We start from the raw sequence: 17,701 nt of genomic DNA on the forward strand, positions 1-17,701 counted from the left end.
ATACAGGAAAGAAATGGGTCAGAAAGGGCTATAGTTGGCAAACTTTGAGAAACACAGCTTTAGGAGAGGGACTAGCCCTGATGCTATGTACCTTAAAAATGAGACAATGCCCAACAGTTTCATGAGTATAGGTACTTTGTCATCAGGTAAGTTATCTGGGGTTGCTTAGATATATGTCCTCTCTCATTTAGACCAGAAACTCTAGCATTAGCAAATAAAATTATCCCAAAGTTAATTTAATTATTGGAAAATTTTTCACAAATAAACAAACTCCTCATAGTTGTGTTGTAGGAAAAGATTCAAAATTTGTTCCAATTTAATATCCTACAAATATTTCTGAAATGTGCTATACTTTTAAATAGCATTGTTTAGGATATAATTATTTAGGATTATTTAGGCTAACAGTATTTAGGATTCTTAATGTAGGATAGGCATTAAGCTTTGGTCTTGAAACACCATAAACTGTTATCAAACATCTTTAAAAAATATGTGAACTATTCAATAAAAGTATAAACCACCTTGCCACTAGTACTTTATAGAAGGTAAATAGCATTTTAAGGTAAAATACAGTATTTTCCATAAGGTAAACATGTAATATGTATTACAAGGATAATGGGTGGATGGTACAAAGTTCTCAGTAGATATTTGTATCAAGATGATCAGAAAAAGAATCTGTAACAGACCTACTTGATGGGCCAGAAGGAATTTCAGTTGCATAGTGCACAGATGAGATATTTAATTTCTAGGTATATTATGACCAAACCATATCACATATCTTGATATGAATATGAGATACTGTGGAGAGAGACTCCTTCACCATATTCGTGTGAAGCAGGAAACTCCAAACTCATACACAGAGCTTTCCCTAGTGGTAATAAGACCATCCAGTAGTACCACCAGGAAACAACTTTTCAAAAATAAGTTGCTGGATTTAAAGTTATTCTAGATTTTGATTATGTTCTTTAATAAATTCTCTTCTTTCTCAAAAGTGTACAATGAATATGTTCATCTAAAAATGCATGAATAATTTTCTGATGTTGATTGTCCCCAACAGAAGCCTGTTTGACCTTCATGTATGAAGTGGGATTTTTAAAGCACTCCCAATGTTTTTACATTTTTATAAAATATATTTTTATATTTTTATTTTATTTTATATTCACAAGGTAATATAATGCCTCATTTTTAGATATTGAAGATAAATAGATTCAAATAGATGCTTTAAAGAACAACATATGACATCTTTAGTCAAAGGAACCAGTTCGATCTAACCTGAGAGACTATGATACCCTGTATGAAAATTCCAAAAGGTGACAAAACCAGAATAATAATCTGAGTAAATTAAATGAGTCAGTCATGTTCATACCACAACTGCCTAAAAAGATATGATGCTTGCAGATTATTTTATCCAGTAAAATTTAAATGGCAAAATATATAAAAATCACCTAAACATTCTTTGGATATTCTTTAAATCTTCCCTTTTTTTTCAATGTTTTAAATTTTATTGAATCACTGTGAGATAGTACAAGCTTTCATGTTTGGGTTACAATTTCACAATGATCAAACACCCATTCCTCCACCAGTGCACATTCCCCACCACCAATATCCCGGGTATACCCCCCCTTTCCCACCCATCCCCTGCCTCTATGGCAAACAATATTCCCCATACTCTCTCTCCCTCTCTACTTTTGGGCATTATAGCTTGCAACACAGACACTGAGAGGTCATCATGCTTGGTACATCATCAACTTTCGGCACACATCTCCCATCCCGACTGATTCCTCCAGCCATCATTTTCTTAGTGATCCCTTCTCTATTCCATCTGCCTTCTCCCCTCTGCTCATGAAGCAGTCTTCCAGCTATGGGGCAGTCCCCCTGCCCTTGTATCTAGTGTCCTTGGGTGTCAGCCTCATGTGATGCTACGATACACTCCACAGATGAGTGCAGTCCCTCTATGTCTGTCCCTCTCTTTCTGACTCATTTCACTTAGCATGATACTCTTCATGTTTATCCATTTATAAGCAAATTTCATGACTTCATCTCTCCTAACATAGTATTAGTATGTTATTATTATAGCATAGTATTCCATTGTGTACATAATCATTGCAGCACTGTTCACAATAGCCAAAATATGGAAACAACCCGAGTGCCCTAAAACAGATGACTGGTTAAATCTTTCAATCATGTTTTTGTTTTCTTGTTTCTTTGGGGGCCCTACCCTCAGTTCTTAGAACTTACTCCTGACTCGGCCTAAGAATAACCTGGTGCCAAAGATCTGACTGAAGTCAGCTGTGTGCAAGGCTAGTGCCCTACCACTGTACTGCCTCTCCAGCCTCCAATAAATTTTTTTTTGTTTTTTGGGTCACACCCAGCTATGCTCAGGGGTTACTCCTGGTTCTGCACTCAGGAGTTACTCCTGACGGTGCTTGGGGGACCATATGCGATGCCGGGGATTAAACCTGGTCAGTCGTGTGTAAGACAAACACCCTACCAGCTCTACTATGGCTCTGCCCCCCCACAATAAAATATTAACTCATGTCATATAATAAGCTTTATCTGGACCAATTTATGAAAAGAAAAAGAAATTTTTCATAGTTTGAATTTTATATTCAAGCATGAAATATGCATTTAGAATTATTTGTTTGAAATTAAACCTCACCAAATCTACAGATAGTCTGGGGAGACCCAGCCCTGCACTCAGATGAGTCCCAGGCAGTTTATTACAAGGGGCACGCCTGCACAGACTCCCAGTTCTTATGATCATGACTCACACCATTTCTACATCCCAATGAAGTTACCAGACTGCAAGGAAACTGTTTTCCCAAGCTACATTGCACATGTCCATATGGTTGGGAAATATGCCCACTATTTTCTGTGAAAATAGCACCCAAAAAGCAGATGGATGTTCACATAAGGCAGTTCATTCATATGTGGAAGCTTCTTCGAAGATGCATATCTTCCCATAACAATCCCAGAATCGAAGGTTGTACAAGAATAATATTAATATATAGTGACAACTCAACAACTCCTTGCACTAACTTGTTTATTCATAGTTGGAAGCACTAAAATTAAAAGATAAAATGGGACCTCTGTCCTAGTCCACCCTGCACTCTACATCTTTGTGAGTTCGGGTACCACCCAACCAGATTCTATAGAACAGGTCCTTTTTCACACAATTTTCAATCTTTTTAGTTTTCATTTCATGCATTCCAGATTTAATTTGGGGAATTTCATAGTTTTACTTAGGACTCCAAGATTTACAACTCTAAGCTGTGTTGCCATAGAACTTGTTTATAACACTGCCAATTTCCCATCTCAATTTATACTATATTTCTAGATCCTAACAGATCATCACTCGGTTAAACAGTGTATAGTGATCCTATGGCAAAGATCAGCCTGGGCCTGAGCAATAGTACTACAGATAGATCGTCCTTCCTACCATCACCCCAGAAACAATTTTCTGCAGTTTGGATTGCATTCCCAAGAGCCAGAGTCCCCAGGCAGGGCATTTGCCTTGCACGTGACCGACCTGGGTTCGATCCCTGGCATCCCATATGGTCATGAGCACCAACAGGAATAATACCTGAGTGCAGAGCCAAGAGTGACCCTGAGCATCACCATTTGTGACCCAAAAAGCAAAAAAAAATATTTCTCTTAAAAAATAAATTTTTAAAAAATGATCAACCTTCAACGGACATGCAGTTACCACTATTGTTTTCTTACTCTGGATTTAATAGATTGCATTGAAAAACTTAATGAAGCAAACTGAGAAAAGTTTCACTTCCTCCTTGTTGCAGAGAAACTTCAAGTTGTGTTGCCATAGAACTGATTTATAGCATTGGGTCTAACTGTGGGAGCTCTGGTGCTACCCTCTGAGAAACCATTGAGATAGTGTCAGATTAAGCTTTGAAATTATTTCAATCACCCCAACATCTGGAGAATGAAGTACAGAAAACCAGCTTGTATGATCCCAGAGTGGAATGTCAACCTCTGAGCTAGACTAAAATGACCTCCCAGGAAAACTTCCATTTACCACTTATTTGCCTCTTTTTACACTTTTCACTCAGAATGGAAAGGGAATTTAAGGAAAGAGAATTTTTCCAATGGGGTGAGTTCAAGGGGACTTCATTCAGAATATGCATTTATATATATTAATATATTATTGTATTATTAATACAAAACACTGGGCATGCACCCACTCATGAATTATCCTGATGTGTAAAGACAAGTACCAGATGTTGCAATCAGGTTAAAGCTAACATTTGCCCAGAGGTGGGCTCCTTCCTTGGGTGGGAAGTTTTTGCGGTCTGGAAAGCCATGGAGCAAAACCATAATAATGTGTTTTGCCATCTGATTTTATGGGTAAGAACATAATATAAAGAAACTGAAACAAGTCATCTCAAGCAATCAACAAATTGCACAAACAAAGATATATTGCTCTCTCCTCCCTGGGCTTCTGCCCAGTAGACCATCAACCTATTTAGATTTTACAAAAATTCCTATCATAAGTTCTACAATTAAAACCAGAGAAATGAAAGACAAGAACTGAGAAATGTGTGAGAAAAGAAAAAAGAAATTCCATTTCCTGGTATGGCTGTTGCTTTTTTGTGGCCTACAGTCAGGCACTGGGCTCAGTTGGGGCAGAAATCCTCTTCCCTGAGCTTTAGAGAAGTTCTTCATAACCCCCAGAGCACAGCTGAACATATGGGGTTGAGTCTACAGCTCTCAGCCCTGCTTATTGTCGGTGCTCTAGCCAAAAGCAACCTGCACAACCACACATGCAGATTTGACTCCTAGTCCCAAGTAAGACAGACCAGATCAATGTGAAATTGCACAAATCATAAAGTTGCCCAGTACTGCACAGCTAATCATACCTGATACTGGAGGAGATAGGGGATTCTTTCTGAAGAAAACTAGAAGTGCCCACCCTCTTGCAAGATAACTCAATCGATTCCCAATGATCTAGAAACAGGACTAATACAAAGCCACAAATTTCACTTCACACATAAACTCCTGTGCTCGTCTGACAGTACTTTCCAACTCCAGATTTCACTGGCATGCCTGGTTCACTGCTGCCTAGACATTTGCCTTTTGCTATCTAGAGTGCTGCTGAGTGGAGGCAAAGTGTAATTTGCCCCTCCCACCATTAGCCCAGAAACAAGTTTCTGCAGTTGAGTTGCATTCCTAAGAGATGGGGTCCTCAGGCGTGTGACAGCAGGTGTTAGGAAAGCTCAGGTGAGGATGAGAGGTGCTGAGGAGTCTATTCCAGCTCACTACTTGTTCCCAAATGCAATCTAGGACCTGGTGCGGGTTAGATCTTCTACTGTTTCAGAGGAGATGAAAAGCCAAGAATTTTCTTTAGAAATCTTCCAATTGTTGGGCATTGGCAAGTAGATTTTTGGCATAAGAAAACTGAGTTTTACATGCAAGTTGTTGATTGGCAACATCTGCTCTGAAACTTTTAAATTAAGAAATTGAAGAAGGCACCTAATGCTGCTAATGCTGGGGGTGACCCCTCAGGTTCCATAGCAAAACCTCTCAGGCTGCTGAGCTGGTAGGATGTGAGATCCAGAGTACAGTCTTCCCTTGGAGCAGCCCAAACTAGCCAGTGATTTACCTGTGTTTGCCAGCCTAAGAACAGAGGCAGAATTTTAATTCCTCTTCCTAACCAAAAACTAGTTGATAGCATACCCTTCCCCGTCTCCCAATATTGAAGTGTTTCCCACTCACTTCTGGTACCTGCCTCTGTCCTGTTTGTATCCTACCCAAACCCATAGAGCCCCCACAGCACTCTGCAGCTCCTTAGATCTGTGCCAATCAAATCTGAAGGTGGACTCTCCGTTCTCTGCAAACTGCTCATGGCATAAGCCCAGATGAATCCTTCCTCTGTGCCCTCTCCTGTCTCAGAAATTCAATATGAGTGACTCCCCAGAAGTTCTTGATTATACTCTGTCAAATATTTTTAACTGCTTCTTCTGCATGGTCTTGGGTCCCAACCCCTGTAGACCATAAACTCCTTCAAGGCTAGAAGTGACTGTGTTTCTCTTGCTCCCCTCTCTGCTCATCGGGACTCCCAGGAGTCATTTAAGAAATGTTTATAGACTGATTGCCACAATTGATCACTTGCCAGTGTTTCCACAACAAAATATGAGTAAAGACATTTGAAAATTCTGCAGGGCTCTTTATTAATATAAAGTTTTAAGAAAAGAGGGTGTGTCTGTATGGCAGATTCTACTACCAGAGTTCACTTTCCCTGTAAAGGTACACAAAGCCCAAAGATGCACACAAACACTAACACTTTTGTTTTAAATTCCTGCAGGTTTGGGGCAGAGCTATAATACAGTATGTAGGGCATTTGCCTTGCACGTGGTTGACCCAGTTTTGATTACCCAGAACCCCATATGGTCCCCTGAGCCCCCTGAGAAGTGATCCCTGAATGCAGAGCCAGTAGTAAGCCCTGACACCACCAGGTGTGGCAAGAGGAGAAAAGGAAGGAAAGGAGGGAGGGAGGGAGGGAGGGAGGGAGGGAGAGAGAGAGAAAGAAGGTAGGGAATGTAGGAAGGAAGGAAGAAAGGAAGAAAGGAAGGAAGGAAGGAAGGAAGGAAGGAAGGAAGGAAGGAAGGAAGGAAGGAAGGAAGGAAGGAAGGAAGGAAGGAAGGAAGGAAGGAAGGGAGGGAGGGAGGGAGGGAGGGAGGGAGGGAGGGAAGGAAGGAAGGAAGGAAGGAAGGAAGGAAGGAAGGAAGGAAGGAAGGAAGGAAGGAAGGAAGGAAGGAAGGAAGCAAAGGCTAATACTGCAGGATCTTATCACAAGAAAAAAGTATCAGTGTGTGATGACAAATATTGACTAGGCTTTTTATAATAATAGTTTCAAAATATATAGAAGTGTGGTGAAATGAATACAATGCTGCCACATGTCAATTATACCTCAATATAAAAGTAAAGTAAGAGAAAAGTTAAAAAATTAAAATATGAGTTCTTATTATCTAGGCTCTGGGGCTGCAAATGTTCCTTTCTACAATACAGAAGTTTCTACTGCCCCAAGCCCTGGAGGTGAACTCAGCTTCCAATTTACTGGAATTGACCCGCTATTGTGCATTAAAAAGAAAGAGGGAAAAAATGTTTTCACCTAAGTGGAGAGGAATAAGGTGAAGAGCAGCGGCAGCCCCCGGGGGTGCAGCCTCAGGCAGGCAGGCAGAGCCCGGGTGGGGAGAGTTCCACTCTCCATCTGTCCTGTCATTTCCCTTGATAAGTCCTGAGTTGGCTGCGTCCTGAGGCACCAAAGGAGCCTTCCCACCGTGGGCATTTTCATCATGTGCCCCTCCCAGGGGCAGCTGTTCCGAGGACTTGCTGGGGAGCTGTGGCCGGGGAGGTTGGAGGGGAGCACTGTCTCCAGGGTCACACGCGTGCTTTTCTGAGGGTCCCGTGTGAACTCGGGCCATTGCCGTCTGTCAGCCTGGCTACCAGGGCGCGGGGCAAGGGAAAACACGCACAGCTCTGACTCAGACCTGCAAACCCGAGCTCGGACAGCGCAGGGGACACGACGGGGACGTGGGCTGCACCTCCCAGCCAGGGCTGTGATCGCGGGACCCCGAGCAACGCCCCCTCGTGTGAGGGGACCGTGGGGCTGCCTCTGTTTCCCTCCGGCGCGAGGGGCTGCGGTGAGTTCAGGAGGAGAGCCCCCGGGCAGAGAGACTCTGCAGTGCTGCTGAGCCCGCACTGGCCACCGCAGGCCCCTGCGACGTGACGGAGATGCTGGGCCGCGCGGTGACGTCTTGACCCTGTTTCTGCCAACATCCCCACAGATCCTCAGACGGCGGCGGGTGAGGTGGATGGGGTTAATCTGGAGGAGATCCGCGAATTTGCCAAAGCTTTTAAAATCCGGCGCCTGTCGCTCGGCCTGACCCAGACTCAGGTGGGACAGGCGCTCAGCGCCACGGAGGGCCCCGCGTACAGCCAGTCGGCCATCTGCAGGTAACCCGCCGCATGCTGTCACCCCCCGGCCGGCGCGGCCTCGTGCGTCCCCCAGCTCGGCCTCGCTTCACGGGGCCGGCGGGGACACACGTGGAGTGGGGACGCGGAGGAGGGACCTGCGGGTCTGGTGGCGCGGGCGCAGCGTGGCTAGTGGGCACCGGCGGGAATGAAAGTGCTGCCGCGTCGTCGGGGCGCTGGCCGGGTAACTCCTGTCAACTCTCCAAGAACCCCCAAGGCGGGAGCTCCCCAGAAGGTGGGACAGAGCTTTCCCTGGAACCCCGGACCCTCCGAGCAAGACCGGGACAGGCACTGCCGCCTGGCTGCAGAGGGGGGTCCTCTGTGCCCTGTTCCCTGCTCCAATGGGGTCCAGTCTCCCACCCTCTCTCCCAGGATGGTGCTCAGAATTCTCCAGAAAACACAGAGAAAAAAGAGTCAGGGGTCGGGAGACAGTGCAGGGTCAGGGCACGTGTCTCACGGTGCCGCCAGCCCCGGTCAGCGTTCAGGCACACCGTCAGGTACAGCCCGGAGGTAGCCGGGGTTTGTCGAGCAGAGCAACATGTACCTGGGCCTTGGGTCTCCTGAGCATTGCTTGGGAACTTCCCACCCCTCTACACACACACACACACACACACACAAGCAAGAAAAAAAAAATTATTCAATTTGTGAATAGGAATTTTTTAACTTGTCCTCGCAGACAAATGTTAATAAGCACATCTTTAAAAAGAACTGTCTACCTTAGGAGGATCCAAAAAGGACAGTGGGTATCTGGGCCAACCTTGCCTCCTGTCCCTGCCCCCCTGCCCCACACACACACCAAAATATATATATATATATTTAAGAAATGACAGAATCCAGCCTTGGTTATGTTCGAGTTGATCTGGGTTAAGCCGCCAGAAGCCGCCCGGTGCATGCATGTGTGTGTTGCACTAATGCCATGTTTATGCATGAGGTAACAAAGGCACTTCAGTAAGAGCTTTTTCCTCTTGGGCAATGCCTTATGAATCCTCCTCCATCAGGAAAAGCCGAGAAACCAACTCTAAACTCATTTAAGTGGATTTTGTTCTTGGTGATCCATGAAATGCTGTCTTTTTATCTCCTCTTTATACTTTTAATGTATTCCCCAAAGGACGGAAGTGTACTTTTCCTGCAGTTTAAGACTAAGGTTATAAATAACATCAGTATGGGGTAGTAGCTTGCAGCTCACATTTTGCTCAATGATTTTCCATAAAACCCATTGATTGTTGTTAAATACAAAAAGCGCCATAGGATCCTCTCACTTCTATGGCCTCCCCTACTGTTTTTTCTTATAAGATACCTCCCTGTAGAAAATAACCTTTATTCAGTCTATACAAGGGTACCACTGCTGAGAAATTTGTTTCAAGGCTTGTATATGTTATTCCAAACAACAAGTACAGAAGCATCACTACTAACAAGCAGCATCAATGATATGAATACAGTTGCTCCCTGTTGGGAAACATTAATTTTGTTTCATCTTGACAGCCTAGTGATAAAGGCAGCCACAGGTTTTTAAGTTGTTGCCAATTTGCTATTGTTTAAAAAAAAAATCCTTCTAGATTGTTTTTAGGCCTAAAATGTGACTTCCTTTTATGAATATAAATGCCATGTAATTTTTCCCTAAATACCTAATGCTGTGGAAGTATTCCCAATCAAATAAGTTTATTTCTCAATTCATCTTCAGCAGAGCGAAAAAAAAAAAAAACAAGATATAATTGAAAGTTCTGAAAAGTTGAATATTCACTGCATAACAGATGACATCAGATGCCTTGACTTTTCGGCATTTTTCTAGCTTTCAGTGTTTCTGTGAAATAGGAGCTAGCTTCCAAGAAAATACATGCCTTGGGGAAAGACCAAAGTTCTCAATTGACACAATGCAAATTGAAGTCCAGGCTGGGATTAGGGAAGACACTAATTTGAGGCAGGATACCCAGGTCATTTCTCCCACATTAGCTGCAGTGATTCTAAATGCTGCTTTGGTCACTCAAGAAAAACACCACACTACACATACCTATGACAAGCTTTGTCCCTTGCAGTAGAGCTGTGAATGCTTAAACTTTGGGGGTGGGGGGATTATAGTAAATTATGTGGCATGTGGCAACTTAATAGGACATTGTGAGCTTTGGGGGAGCCTGCCACAAGTTACAAGGTCACCAAATGATGGATTCCTTTGTATTGGAAGCAAACTGAACTTCTTCCCTTTTCTGAGTTTGAAAAATGGGGTTTTTAAAAAGTAAATAAACAGCTCCTAAACTACACCTGGAAGGGAATGAAAGTGAATCACATTTTTAAAATGTGACGGTATTTGCACTGCTTATCGCAATAGGTGATATCTAAAATGTAGTACCAAAAATAAGATTATGATACATAAAGGAAGCCTATCTTTCTGTGTACTTTTGCAAGCCACCTTGTAAAACATATTCTGACTGTGGCAAATTCATTGTAGTGAGAAGCAGACTGCAGTGGTTGAGGAAAGAATACCAGGATCAGACTTTGGTCGCTGGACCAGGTTCATGCCCCAGCCCGCATGGACACCAGAGCACGCCTGGGTGCTGCCCTGGTGCCTCCTGACCCAGGAGCAGGAGGCACAATCTGCACCACATCTCCAGGGCCCTCACATTGATCAGTGCCCCCAGTTGGCTGAGAATTGCCCTGAGTAGTCTCCCCAAAAAAGATGCAGCCAGGTGGTTATTTCTCAGTAGCATTGAACTTTCGAAGAGAGGGGAGAATTTTGTGTACCCCAAGTTGTCACACTTACTGGAAAGCTGTAAATTGGGATTTAAAATAAACAAACAGATCAAAGAAACTGGTCCTTTTTTTTTTTTCATTTTGTTGAGAGTTGGGTATAAATTTGGTGTCAGGATGACTTCCTCAAACACCCTCTATAATTTTGTCCTAGATGCTTCGTATTTTTTAAAGTCAGTTTAGCACAGAATGGCTGATAGCAATTGATAGAAAGAAGACCTCATTTACAGAAAATGGTATCATTCAGGTCCAGTTTGCAGATGCCGCACATTAAACACAGCTGGTGCCCGGTGCTGAAGTGCACCATTACGCTGATGGAGTTCGGAAGGCGCAAGGTGGCATGGGCTCCTCGGGGGCGGGGGTGTCCAAGGTAATTACAGTGCGGCCAAGTGTCTGAGCCCCGCAGCAGAGAGAAGCAGGGGGCTATGTTTGACTGGGAAAGGGCTTGCTGCAAACTTACACACGGTGAAAATTGTTCCCAGAGAGAGGGGCTGGGGGAAGGGAGATGAGAAGCTGAGACGAGCCACAAAACAGAGATGAAAACAGAGCCATCAAAGACCCGCGTCCCAGGTGCCACCAATGACGATTATCATAAAGACGGCATTTCATAGCTGAGTCAAGAGGGGGGAATCTTAAGAACAATCAAATGTGCAGAGTGAAAAGGAACCCTCTGAAATCAAAGAACACGACAGCCACCGGCTCTGGTGTCCTTTATTTCTGGTGTTATCTTTGCCTTAAGCACTGCAGGTCGGGAGCTGATCTGGGAGGATTCAAACGAGGCTCGGGCGTCCCGCGCGGGCGAGCCCCCTGCCCGGTGCTGTCCCTGCGGCCCGGGCGCGCGCGGGCATGCGGCATGCGGGCGGGACGCGCTCTCCAGGCAGGCGGGCGGGCCGGCCACCGCGGCCCAGGACGCGGCGTAAGACTGTTCTTTCTCGATTCTCCCCCCAGACACACCATCCTGAGAAGCCACTTTTTCCTACCACAGGAAGCCCAAGAGAACACTATAGCTAGCGGTCTGACAGCCAAACTGAACCCTGGCCTTTTGTATCCTGCCAGGTTTGAAAAGCTGGACATCACCCCTAAAAGTGCCCAGAAGATCAAGCCGGTGCTTGAGCGGTGGATGGCTGAGGCTGAGGCCCGCCACCGAGCAGGCATGCAGAACCTGAGCGAGTTTATTGGGAGTGAGCCCTCCAAAAAGCGCAAGCGGCGCACCTCCTTCACGCCCCAGGCCCTGGAGATGCTCAATGCGCACTTTGAGAAGAACACGCACCCCTCGGGCCAGGAGATGACCGAGATCGCCGAGAAGCTCAGCTACGACCGCGAGGTGGTCCGCGTGTGGTTCTGCAACAAGCGGCAGGCGCTGAAGAACACCATCAAGCGCCTGAAGCAGCAGGAGCCGGCCGCGCCCCCCGAGCCCCTGGCCGACACGCTGGAGGGCGCCCCGTAGGCGCCCGGGCCCGCCCGCTGGACGCCGCCCGGCCGCCCCCTGGGGGAGGGCCGCGGGCACGGGGCTCCGGGGAGCCGCCCCCCAGCAACGCCGCAGGCCCCCGCGCTGCAGGAGCGCCCGCCCGCTGCGCCCCAAAGCCAGTTTTCTAACGGACTTTACAGCAAACCAAATGACTACACACTCTTTTTCTGTACATTACGAAAATGTGAACGCACCTGACGGGAAAAAGGAAAAAACTAAACCAAACCAAACCAAAAAAAAAAAGTCCAGAAACAACGGCTAACGCTCTGTTCAAACGGTCCGCGAGCGCCCCCTGCGGGCGGGCCTGCGCCGCGCAGCGGCCGACCCGCTCGAACTTCGAACCAAAGTCGGAAACGCCCATTGTCTGCGCGGCTGGTGTCGCCGCGGTTTGACAGGTGCAGATCAGACGAATCCTGATTGCTCCCATCCTTCCCATCTCCAGCCACCGCCGGCAGGTGCCACTGCTGAATCCATCCTGCGAGGCTCACTTGGCTTTTCACTGGGGCGGGAAGAGTCCGTTTTCTTGCCTTCTTTTCTTTCTTCCTTTTTTCTTTCTCTGTCCTCTGTTTTTACTTGTTTTGCTTGCGTCTGAGGAAGAGCATCCTGGGTCCTGTGCCAACGCACTCATTGCTTTCTTCTCACTATGACTAAGTGGGTTTGAGAAAAGAAAATGGAGCTCGCATTTCTCTTTTTCTCCCTATTTCTCCTTCTCCCTCTGGAGTCTGCTGGATTGCCCGAGTGGGAATCGTGTATTTTCCATTCAGATCCCAGGGAAATGCAGGAGAGACTCTAAAATGACTAGGATTTGTTCAATGAACTGTCGACACTGGCGTAAACTGTAGTTGTGCTCACCATTCACACCGGAGCTCGGCATTTTCCTCAGTCTGTTGGCCACATACACGGAGAGCTAACCAAAACTAATTTTGTAATATAAACATAAGCTGCACATTTGGTTCAATACTTACATCTATGTTATGCTTCTGTGCAAAGCAATTTCAGAAGTCTGATAGCCAAAGAAATGTCTCAAGATTTCAGTCAAAATACACACATTGCATGCACACTCATATCCACACACACAAAACAGGCCTAAAAGAACAGGAGAGTGACTGGATCATTAAAAGCCATTGTGTAGCCTGGGGGGGAAATCCCATCTTTTCTGCTACTACTGTCATTCCATCAGCAATGGCAGACCTTTATTTTCAAGTTGGAGGGCACAACATTGATCTTGGGATTTGAGGATGGAACAGCAAGTTGGCAGACAAATTTAAGCAACTGGAATTGGGGTCTGGGTTCTTGAGGAAAAAGAAAGGTTTAATAACCAAGTGCCTAGATTAGAAGGAAAATGACGGAAGGGGCATATCCAACACATCAGAACAGCCTTCATTACTAGAACTAAGGGACTATTCCATTTTTCAAAGGAACTCACTCCAAGTAATAGAGGGCAAAATAAATGAAAAAGCCTGAAAGGAAGGAAAAAGCGAGCATTACGAAGGGATGCAGATGGCCACTTGGACTTAAGTGATGTTTCCACAGTGATAGGCAAAAAGTGTTAAAGGGGCAGGGAAAAGCCATAAATTTACCTGCTGTTAACATGTAAATACTGAAGACTTAATAAATCAGCACTCTCCAGTACTATCTACAAATGAATCATGAATGAAAAAAACAGAGAAGCCCCACCTCAAGTTACCCAACCTATTAGGAATGCTTTCTTCACCCCAAATTCCCTCCACTGTGGAGATTGTGTTTCTTCTGCTGCTGGCCCCCTGGCTGGTTGTATGAATGCAATGGTGTAACTGCTCCCCACCTATCCTCCCACCCTTCTGGGACTGCTCCTAGGGCAATCAGATGACTAGCCAAGAAACTCTGAAAGAATTCCTGGAAGAGGAACCAATGGCTTGTAGAAGCGTTTCTAGTTCACCAATCCGTTGCTAATTGGAACCTAGCTGACTTGATCTTCACCACCAGGAACTCACAGTAATCATTTCACCACCTCAAAAACTGCACAAGTACCACCAATCCAGAAAACTGAAGATGTATTGATAAATAGATTTTGTATCTCCCAGAACCTGCTTAAAATTTCATTGGCAAATCTTCCCTAGAAAAGAAGTGAACAGGTTAACATACGATGAATGCTAGATGGTTAAACAGATGCCAGGTACTGCGGCAAAAGTAGTGTGCGTTCAGAGATCTATAATTGGGAGGAAATCGCTAGTGTCACTAGTGAAAATACAATATGGAAATAATCTTCCAGAGTGGAATAAAAGAGATGGAATATTCATCCCACAGTCGTGAAACCATTCATGTGCAGTGATTTTTTTTATAGTTTTATAATTTTGTATTGTTTTATAAATTATTTATAAGGTGTTGTAATGCTTCTTTATTAATTTTTTACAGATAAATTTTTTGCTACAAGGCATAAATAAGGTGCCTGAACAGATTCTTAGGAACATAAATTATACTGTGTAACTTGTAAGTCTTCCGGACCACACATATTGCTTACTTTTATTATGACATTTCTTATTTCTACCTGTGAACAACTTCATATTTCAATAGCATTTAAGTGTCTCTTGTGTTTCTATGAAATTAAGGTTAAAGTTGCCACAAACAAAAAATAAAAGCCACTTCGGGCACATGTGATTGTATCTCAAGCTTCAATATTTTTCATACATTTTAAAAAATTATTGTCTTCTCATTTTTTCCATGGCACAAAGAAAAGCAACTGATGTTATATTTTACACTTGTTTGTGAGGAGGGTTTTCAACCAAAACAAAACAAAAAACAAACAAAAAAAAGACAGAAAGAGAAGGTTTTGAACATTTGCAAATATTAATTGCGTAACAAGATTTTGATTTCTTTATGTTGTAATCACACCATACATACGCACTCTCTCTCTCTCTCTCTCTCTCTCTCTCTCACACACACACACACACACACACACACACACACACATACATCTGCAAAAGAGAACAAAAACAAAAGGAGCTAGGAAAAAACCAAGTAGAGGTATATCAAAGAACTCAAGCTATGACCAAAAAGAAATTGTAAAATGCCTTTCCCATCTTCTCTATGCTGGACCAAAGCTCAATATTTGTAGGTATATGCACATTGTATAGATATGGCTAGTTGTTGCTGACAATCTCGCAATACTAAACTGTTACTATTTTAAGAAGAAAAAAAAGAAATACAAACTGTTTATCAGTGTTTTACCTCAGCACTCTACTTGTACCCAGCTAATGACCAAGCTTAAAAAAAAATGGAGTAAAAGGAAATCGATTATCATTTCAATGTGTGACTGTAAAATCTGTTTGGATAACATTTTGTAATGAGCTTTCTGTCCTGTGATTTGCTCATCTTCAACTTGGAATTATGTGAGGCACATCGTTTCTTTGTTGTTAAGGAAGTGATTTACTTTGTCTTATGTGCTGTGATCTAGACTGGTCATCAGGGTCCACTGAGGAGGCATCGAAGAGATAGCTGCTTCTCCAAGCCTGGAGCAGGCAGCGAAAGGAGGGCAGGGAAACAGACTGGGTTGTTTTGAATACAAAATCATCACGATGAGAAGTTGACATGATGGACTTGGGACCAAGAAGCCAAACCAGATATTTAAAAGCTCCTTACTTGCTCTGACACTGAAACCAAAGGTGATTTATCTGCACAGGTTGCTTACTGTTTAAAAGAAAAAAAAAACTGACAAAACTGTACTTAATCTAGAGCAATATCTGTATGGTCAGTAAAGCTGCACTTTGTGTATTTCTTAACAGCTTCAGATCTGTCACTTTTAATTTGTACCATAAAAATAAAGAATTGTTTGACATGAGCTTCGAGCACTCAGATATGTCATTTACATTGTAAGCATGTAAATAAAAATGTTATAACCCCAAATGTTAAGAAAAAGAAAGGGTACAGGACATATGACTCCCTTGATTGTAAGTTACAGAAATCCAATTCAAATTTGCTTAACAAATAGAGAACTGTACTCTGTAATTTCAGTGGGAAGTTTTATTGTGGACTGCAAGCTCATCTGGATACAGTGGTTTCAAGAAAATTACCAGTGTGTTCTATATGACTTTCCTCTCAGATGAAGACTTCAGACATTGAAAGACGAATCTTCCCCTGAACTATGATGGAAATGGTACAGTTGAATCATCTCTCAGACTCACACACCCATCCCTGTCTATGGTAGGGTAACTGAGGTTTCATAACAGCCTCAGCAGAAACTCAGAGATAGATGAATAAGTCTCCATAGAAAATCAGAAACTATAAGGGACAGACAAAACTTATCTACTACTTACACCCAATTGTGTGCCAGGATTATAAAGAATTCTGCTGGGAAATGGGCTTTTTTTTCTCTTAAGCAATGCCTGAAATTGCACTTTCTAGAAAATTTAGGCATTTATATTATGTTTCTGCTTAAAGTGTGGGTAAGTGGGGTAAGTTAATGTTGTTATATAATTTACCAACAAAGAGGGGAAATAAGAACATCTTGCTGATAATATCTATAAGGAAAAAAACTTTAAAATCACAACCTACATACTTTAGGTAACCTTAAGTATTTCTTACATATGTCTTACATATGTTACATGGAGATAAAGGTATTAACTTAGTGCTATGATTATAAGAAATGCTTTGAGGAAAGTGACAGAACAAATATATATATATATGTACATATATACGTCCATATTTTGCAAATGGGCAAGAACTGTGATCAGAAAGTTGCTAAGACTGCTTTTCATAGGAGCAAATAATAGTTGATGTTTCCATCTTCAGGGGTGAAGGAAGACAAAATAATATCATTTTCAAGTTTTTTTCTATATACAAGGCTCAAAAATACTCTGATCAAAGGTTATTCCTATAATTATACATATTATTATGAAATATGTTTGACTTAGGAAATTATAAAATATTATATTTAAAAGGATAGCCATCATTTAAATTTTGTCATATAGTCCACAAATATCTGCTAAGTATTTCATATGTGCCAAACACTTTTACATGCTAGTAAGTCAGAAATAAAATACTACTTGCCCTCAATAAAAACATACTTAGTGTGCAAAGAAGGAATATTTCTACATAAGTTTTAATTATCAATGATTTTGTAGTATAATATTTTATCATAAAATTAACCTTAGGATTAAAATAATGAAAATCATTTCTTAGGCTGACTTTGAAGCAGTAAATGAATCACCAGCATTTATTTTAAAGGATTCAAAAATCTGTTCCAGTAATAATTCTCAATTAACCCATCCATAAACACATAAAATCTTCAATGTCAAATGTAGCAGTAAAATGGTTGGTAAGTTTAATTTATTCTTAAGTTCATTTCTGGAAAGAGTTCAGAATCATTCAGAATAGGTGAAACCAGTTCTTCAATATCAACTTGGGTCTGGACTTCTCTCATTGTTCCTTTTTTAAGAGTCTAAGCAAAGGGCCCTTCAGACCCATATGACATACCACGAGGAAAGGTTCAGGCAGGGGAAGAGAAACACATGAGAAAAATTTTGGTGG

The 17,701-nt window shown here is 43.0% G+C and overlaps 1 protein-coding gene across 1 annotated transcript; it reads left to right on the forward strand.

Annotated features, from left to right (window-relative positions):
* Positions 1–106: 106 nt before the first annotated feature.
* On the forward strand, positions 107–16,007 carry LOC129402354 (POU domain, class 6, transcription factor 2-like). Its single transcript, XM_055128564.1, has 3 exons — positions 107–146; positions 7,800–7,968; positions 11,677–16,007. The coding sequence occupies exons 1-3, from the start codon at positions 107–109 to the stop codon at positions 12,173–12,175; spliced, it is 708 nt and encodes a 235-aa protein (XP_054984539.1). The 3' UTR covers positions 12,176–16,007.
* The last annotated feature ends 1,694 nt before the right edge of the window (positions 16,008–17,701 follow it).

This window comes from Sorex araneus, chromosome 1, assembly GCF_027595985.1.
Source record: "Sorex araneus isolate mSorAra2 chromosome 1, mSorAra2.pri, whole genome shotgun sequence".
Lineage (NCBI taxonomy): Eukaryota > Metazoa > Chordata > Mammalia > Eulipotyphla > Soricidae > Sorex > Sorex araneus.

What these genes read in the sequence shown, in the direction of transcription:
- LOC129402354 (XM_055128564.1), top strand. Translation starts at nt 107, where the DNA reads ATGCCCAACAGTTTCATGAGTATAGGTACTTTGTCATCAG. An exon ending in TATAGGTACTTTGTCATCAG is followed by an intron (nt 147 to 7,799) that starts GTAAGTTATCTG and finishes ACATCCCCACAG; the next exon opens with ATCCTCAGACGGCGGCGGGT. An exon ending in AGCCAGTCGGCCATCTGCAG is followed by an intron (nt 7,969 to 11,676) that starts GTAACCCGCCGC and finishes TTCTCCCCCCAG; the next exon opens with ACACACCATCCTGAGAAGCC.